This window comes from Brassica oleracea, chromosome C4 (genome assembly GCF_000695525.1).
Source record: "Brassica oleracea var. oleracea cultivar TO1000 chromosome C4, BOL, whole genome shotgun sequence".
NCBI lineage: Eukaryota > Viridiplantae > Streptophyta > Magnoliopsida > Brassicales > Brassicaceae > Brassica > Brassica oleracea.
Genome location: NC_027751.1, coordinates 8,548,847 through 8,555,349, shown reverse-complemented (window position 1 = coordinate 8,555,349; position 6,503 = coordinate 8,548,847). Strand labels below are relative to the sequence as shown.

At 36.7% G+C, this 6,503-nt stretch overlaps 1 protein-coding gene across 5 annotated transcripts; it reads left to right on the top strand.

The window, feature by feature from the left end:
* Window positions 1-1,662: 1,662 nt before the first annotated feature.
* LOC106336675 (UDP-N-acetylglucosamine diphosphorylase 2) lies at window positions 1,663-5,437 on the top strand. Of its 5 annotated transcripts, none has more exons than XM_013775583.1 (15): window positions 1,664-1,918; window positions 2,018-2,072; window positions 2,183-2,334; window positions 2,972-3,011; window positions 3,184-3,276; window positions 3,364-3,476; window positions 3,555-3,629; window positions 3,733-3,772; window positions 3,867-3,949; window positions 4,042-4,119; window positions 4,241-4,384; window positions 4,570-4,637; window positions 4,725-4,839; window positions 4,923-5,079; window positions 5,163-5,437. In XM_013775583.1, exons 1-15 carry the CDS (start codon window positions 1,727-1,729, stop codon window positions 5,258-5,260), a joined length of 1,503 nt encoding a protein of 500 aa, XP_013631037.1. In that variant the 5' UTR covers window positions 1,664-1,726; the 3' UTR covers window positions 5,261-5,437. The 5 variants fall into 5 exon arrangements, 2 of the variants coding, with proteins under 2 accessions (XP_013631037.1, XP_013631034.1); XM_013775580.1 differs by having other exon boundaries at window positions 3,361-3,476; XR_001268865.1 differs by lacking the exons at window positions 4,923-5,079; window positions 5,163-5,437 and having other exon boundaries at window positions 3,361-3,476; window positions 4,514-4,637; window positions 4,725-4,742.
* Window positions 5,438-6,503: the final 1,066 nt, after the last annotated feature.

The window sequence follows — 6,503 nt, the reverse complement described above, 5'->3', positions numbered from 1 at the left end:
GTTCCAACAAAAAGAAAATAGTCAATTTAGTATGAGGTACGACGTGACAACCATAACTATCTTTTATAGCTGTTGAAACTTATAGAAAAGAAGGACAATATACCATTTCAAATTTGATCAGTCTATGTAAATCGCCATCATCATCGTTGACTTAGATTTTTTTTTTTATAACTTATTTAATCTGTCAATTTTTAATTAAAATTCGGGTGTTATCCGGACTATATAGAAACATTAATGAAACATAGAGGCTTTAGGAGCAATACACAAGATTCAACTCACTACTTTCAAGAGTCACTATAAGCAACGTAACCATGCTGAGCCGAATTTTATTGAAGCCCATAACACAAGGAACAATAGACATTATCCATTGCATATCTGTTGGGTGGACTTCCAAAGACTGTCAGCAAGTTGGGTATCACATCTGTGGTGTGCGCTTCATTAACCTTCCTTTCAAAACATAACCTACAATATTAGTAGGAACAAATGTTTTGATATTTTTCTTAAAAAAAAAGGGCAAATCTCCAAAATAACATATTTTTAAGTTTATATCACAAAAATAGCACTCAAAAACTAAAATGACCAAAATAACATTTTATCTTTTGAAAATTTTAATTTTTTTATTTTTCAAAATTTGAAATCTTATCCCCAAAACCTCATTTCTCAACTCTAAACCCTAAACCCTAAACTCTAAACCCTAAACTCTAAACCCTAAACTCTAAACCCTAAACTCTAAACCCTAAACTCTAAACCCTAAACTCTAAACCCTAAACTCTAAACCCTAAACTCTAAACCCTAAACTCTAAACCCTAAACTCTAAACCCTAAACTCTAAACCCTAAACTCTAAACCCTAAACTCTAAACCCTAAACTCTAAACCCTAAACCCTAAACCCTAAATCCTAAACTCCACCCTTTAACTCTAAACCCTAAGTTTGAGACTTTTGATAAAATATTAAGTGCTATTTTTCTGACATTTGACCTTGAGTGCTAGTTTGGGAACAAAAACTTGATTTAGTGCTATTTTTGTCTTTTTCTCTAAAAAAATGTTTTCATGTTTAAATATACAAGCATTCGGATACCAATCTCATGAACATTTATGGTGCAGCCAATACTGCAGTTCTTCAAAAAAAGGCTGAGATTGTGGGCACAAATGTCAGGAAGCTGAAGAATCTCATGGAATAGCTACAGTGAACACAAATGTTGAAATAGTTGTAACTTGCAAGCAGGCAGTTAAGTTTAAGACAATCCCAGTTCGATAAAACAAGTGCCAACAAGCATCTGTTTCTTCCTTGTTTCACAATCTGCCCAGTGATATTAAATCTGAGTTAGCTGACTTGTTGGAGCTGATATGGTTTAGCTGAAACTCCCATGTGGCCTTCTCCAAATGCGTGAGTAAATACCACTGGAATTGAAATGAGGATCTCAAAAAATATGCGTTAAAAATTCATCAAATTTGGACAAATACATGAAGCTTGATATTTATCAAAAGGATATATGCAAGTTAATTCTAAATGGGCCGGAACCTGCGGAGCCAAATGGAGGGTTAGGCCAACAAATTGTCGGAGGACTTTGACTTTGAAGGAGATCATGTCGACGGACTGAAGGAGGGTATTATGGTCATTTACAAATACTATTAACACGTTGATTAATTTTTGATTCATCGTCTCTCTTCTCTTCGGTACTATAAAATCCTCTAGACTTGAGATTTACGTTCGATAGACGACGACGATGGAGGAGCCAACGACGGAGACAGAGATTAAAACCGCGGACGTGACGACGACGCTGACACCTCCTCCGCCGACGGCGTCACCTCATCAGGAGCTAGTGGAGAGGCTCAAGGACTACGGACAGGAAGATGTTTTCGCTCTCTGGGAAGAGCTCTCACCGGAAGAGCGTCACCTCCTCGTCACTGAAATCGAGGTGAATCGGATAATATATTGCTTGGTGTGAATGAACATTTGGCTCGATTTCGCATTTTGATTGGATTGTTTTAAGCGTGATCCGTTTCCGTCCTTGTAGAATTTGGATCTTCCAAGAATAGATCGGATCATCAGATGCTCACTTAACTCTCAAGGTTTTACTTATCAACTTCTGTTTTTATCTTAATTTAATCAAATTGTTTCAGCCTCTTTCACACGCATTATATGGAGATTTGAATTTGAGCTCTGTTTTTGACCTCGTTAGGGTTGCCAGCGGCGGCGATCGAGGCGCCGCCGGAGAGTTGTGTGTCGACGGTGGAGGAAAGAAGAAAGGAAGACAAAGAAAAATGGTGGAAGATGGGGTTGAAGGCTATCTATGAAGGCAAATTGGGTGTGGTGCTTTTATCTGGTGGACAGGTTACTTTAATCATTACTTGCATCTTATTATTTTCTTGAGTCTTATGTTGCTTTAGAAATAAAACATTGATCTGATTTGTCTTGGATTAGTTCTAAGTAAGTACTAATCACTAAAGATTGGTTGAGTAGATTTTAATGATATTCGGATTATGGTTGGAATGGGTCGCATTATGGCTGAAATGATGTTGGAATGATGCTTGCTACCTACTCAATAATTGCTTAAGCTGGGGTCTGACATGTTTTTTTTTTTTTATAATTGTGGGTTGAGGCCATAAAGGCTTTATTTGAAAGTAATCACGAGTGCTTTAAAAAAAAAAAGCTTACCCGTCGGTGCCTTCTTCTAGATATCTAAGCACCTAATAACGAAAAAGAATGGTTATCACGTGACCTCAAGGATACTTTATACGATCCTGTAATCTTCTTTTCCCATTTGCTTTAACATTTAATGTACCTTCGGAATATCCGTATGGGAGTGTCTGTCATCCATATTGTGAGTTGACCAGTTGAACGAGATGTAGGGGGTAAAAGCTACGTTTGAGTAGATATTAGTTGCTTGTTTTCAATGTAGTGTTTGTCAGTACGTCCATGTGAATAACGTTCTCATGAAATGATCTGGTTATAAAAATAATAATTGCAGGGAACAAGACTTGGAAGTTCAGATCCCAAAGGGTGTTATAGTGAGTATTTCTCATTTTTTAGTTCTGTGTTTTGCTGTCCATCTTCTATATACTGTTGAAAATTGGCTTTGCAAGTTCAGCTTCTCCTGTTTGAGCAATATTATATAACATGACTTGTTTTACTGTTTCCGGTTTCTATTATTACCTTATCATAGTAGTTTTATCATCTTAGATATCGGACTGCCATCTGGGAAGTCACTTTTCCAGATTCAAGCTGAGAGGATCTTGTGTGTCCAAAGGCTTGCTGCTCAGGCAATGAGTGAGGGTAAAGTTCATAACTCCACCATACTATTTATCCCCACAACTATACCATTTCTGAACCTTGTTTCACATGACATGTTGCCTGCAGCAGGTCCAACTCGCCCAGTTGCAATACAGTGGTATATAATGACCAGTCCATTTACTCACGAACCAACACAAAAATTCTTCGAGAGTCACAAGTACTTTGGCCTTGAGGCAGATCAAGTAAGAGCGACTAGTTTTCGTTCATGTCTACTGTTTCCTCTTTTGTGCTGACACCAATATCGATCCCACTCTCTGTAGGTCACATTTTTCCAACAAGGAACTCTACCTTGCATTACTAAGGATGGAAAGTTTATTATGGAGACACCTTTCAGTGTATGTGTAAACAAGCTACTTACACGCCGGCTATTGATGTTTATAGCAGTTACTTTATACCCTTAAGACACTGACCTTATGAATTTCAATTCTTTGGGACTAGCTAGCCAAGGCTCCAGATGGGAACGGGGGAGTTTATGCAGGTAGATATCCTCTAGTCCTCCTGCTCTAGTTATCGGAAATAGTATTTTCAACATTTTCCGATTCTGATCCGAAACATTATATATGTTTGTCCAGCTCTAAAATATTCAGGGTTATTAGAAGATATGGCTTCCAGGGGGATAAAGTATGTGGATTGCTATGGTGTTGACAATGTTCTGGTAGCTCTTTCAGTGATTTCTAGTCTTTATTTGGAGTAATTTGTCAATTCTTCTCGGCTATTTGAGTAATAAACGGCAATCTTGGGAAACAGGTTCGAGTAGCTGACCCTACTTTTCTAGGATACTTCATCGACAAAGGTGCAGCTTCTGCTGCAAAAGTAGTCCGTAAGGTATTCATATACCTTTCTAATGTTCAATATCCTACATTAAATTTTCACCTTCTTGCATCTAGTTTATCGGAAGACAAATCAAAGTCAAGTCTTAATCGAGAAGTTTGTTGTATGAGAACAGGCATATCCACAAGAAAAGGTTGGAGTATTTGTGAGGAGGGGAAAAGGCGGGCCTCTGACCGTGGTTGAGTACACAGAGCTTGATGAGTCCATGGCTTCTGAAACTAATCAACAAACAGGACGTCTTAAATTTTGCTGGAGTAACGTAAACTCCTCTCTCTTATACATTGTTTTGAAGTTCTTATAAGTTAATTTTAAGACATAATTGCTAGTGATTGCTCCATTTTATGCAACTTATGCATTGGTTATGTTAAAAATCTGCAAGGAAGGACAGTGAGTGTTGTTATGGAAGTGGCATGTGTTTACTCTCCTGATGCAAGTATGTTTCAGGTGTGCTTACACATGTTCACTCTGGATTTCCTTAACCAAGTTGCAAACGGGCTGGAAAAAGACAGCATGTGAGAGATGCTTTCACTCTAATTCAATCCTGCAGTATGAAAACATTTGAACATATTCATAATATCTGATATCAAAAACTCTTGCAGTTACCATGTGGCAGAGAAGAAGATACCGTCTATAAATGGTTCTATAGAGGGAGTGAAACTAGAACAGTTCATATTTGATTGCTTTCCCTATGCTCCTTCAACTGCACTCTTCGAGGTATTGTGTTCTGTTATTCTTAATGAAAACCATCAAACCGATAAATACGTTCAATTGTGAAAGATTAATTCTCGTCTTTATAGGTGTTGAGGGAGGAAGAATTTGCGCCTGTAAAGAATGCAAACGGGTCGAGCTTCGACACGCCAGAAAGCGCGAAACTGCTGGTTCTACGGCTGCACACACGTTGGGTCATAGCAGCTGGTGGATTTCTAACACACTCCGTACCTTTATATGCGACTGGTAAAAAATCTATCATCTATCCAACGCTTATTTTTCATCACTATAAAGCAGCTGGTATTAATTAATGATCATGGCTTAAATAGGTGTGGAAGTGTCACCACTGTGCTCGTACGCTGGAGAAAACCTGGAAGCGATTTGCCGCGGAAGAACGTTTCACGCACCATGTGAGATCTCCCTCTAATCTTCTTTCTCTTCCTTAAAATTTGGCCATCTTCTTTACTTTTTGTTTGTTTGTTTCTCTTTTTTTCTTTTTCTTGTTGAGTTTGGTCCATGTATGAACTGTTGTAACTGGCCAGGAGATGGTAGTTTCTGCGGAATTTGTTATACTCCTATTTTATTATAACACTAGCATTGGTTAGCCTTTTTGACTGAGACTCCATACATTCAATTTAGGATTAGTGTTCACTCGGTCAGTTTTAACCGGTCGATAGCTCGAGTTTGCTTACTAACTAGTTTCGTGTTATCAGACATCTTGAAGTTGAACGTCTTCAAAAATTTGTGATGAGTAACTCAGCACCAAGTCCCAAATTTTTCGGGAAACACTCAAAAACATTTTGGGAAAATTGTTTTTTTTTTTAGAGCAAAATAATGATAATTATGTACTTTTAGACTAATATATATTTTGTCTCATTTTTGCCTATAATACCATTTAATATTTTTGAAAATAAATTTAATAAATAGTTTTACAAACAAAAAAAATTAGAAAAATAGTAACTATTGATAAAATACCTATATGAATTTAGTGGTATTTTTTTCAATTCTAAAAATATTTAAATCATAATTTTCAGATTATGTTCTAAATAAAGTAGAAATAACATTCTACAAAGTAGAAAACGAAATCCATTTTTTTTTCATTGAATCTACAATGTTTAGAATACATAATCTACGTAAATAAGAGTATTCTAAAAATATTTAGAATATACATTCCGCGCTTAACCTACCTATCTAAAATCTTTAGAAATCAAAATCTACACATTAATAAAAGAGTTATTCTTGGCTTCACCCCCTAGGGTGAACCTCTATATTCACCGGCCAATAGAATTTTATTATTTCAAATCGATATCTTTTAAAAAAGGAAACAAAATATTTTCAAATTATATTATGTTTTTAATTTTTTTTTTTTTTTTGTCAGCAGCAAAACAGATTCATATAGACTCTGCGAACCATCCCGGTAACTCTGCATCCATATGAACGACAAACGACAGTTGTTTCCTTGCACTGCGTGCTAGACTATCCGCCTTTGAGTTATGTGTCCGTGGTATATGAATGATCTCTGAGCTGTTGAAACTTCTCTTCAAGAACTTTATGTCTTCCAAATAACTTGCAAAGGCTGGCCACTCTTCTGGTTCTGAAACCATCTTCACCAATTGAGCACAATTCGTTGCAAAAGTAACACAAGACTGTCGAAGATTCCTCATGCATTC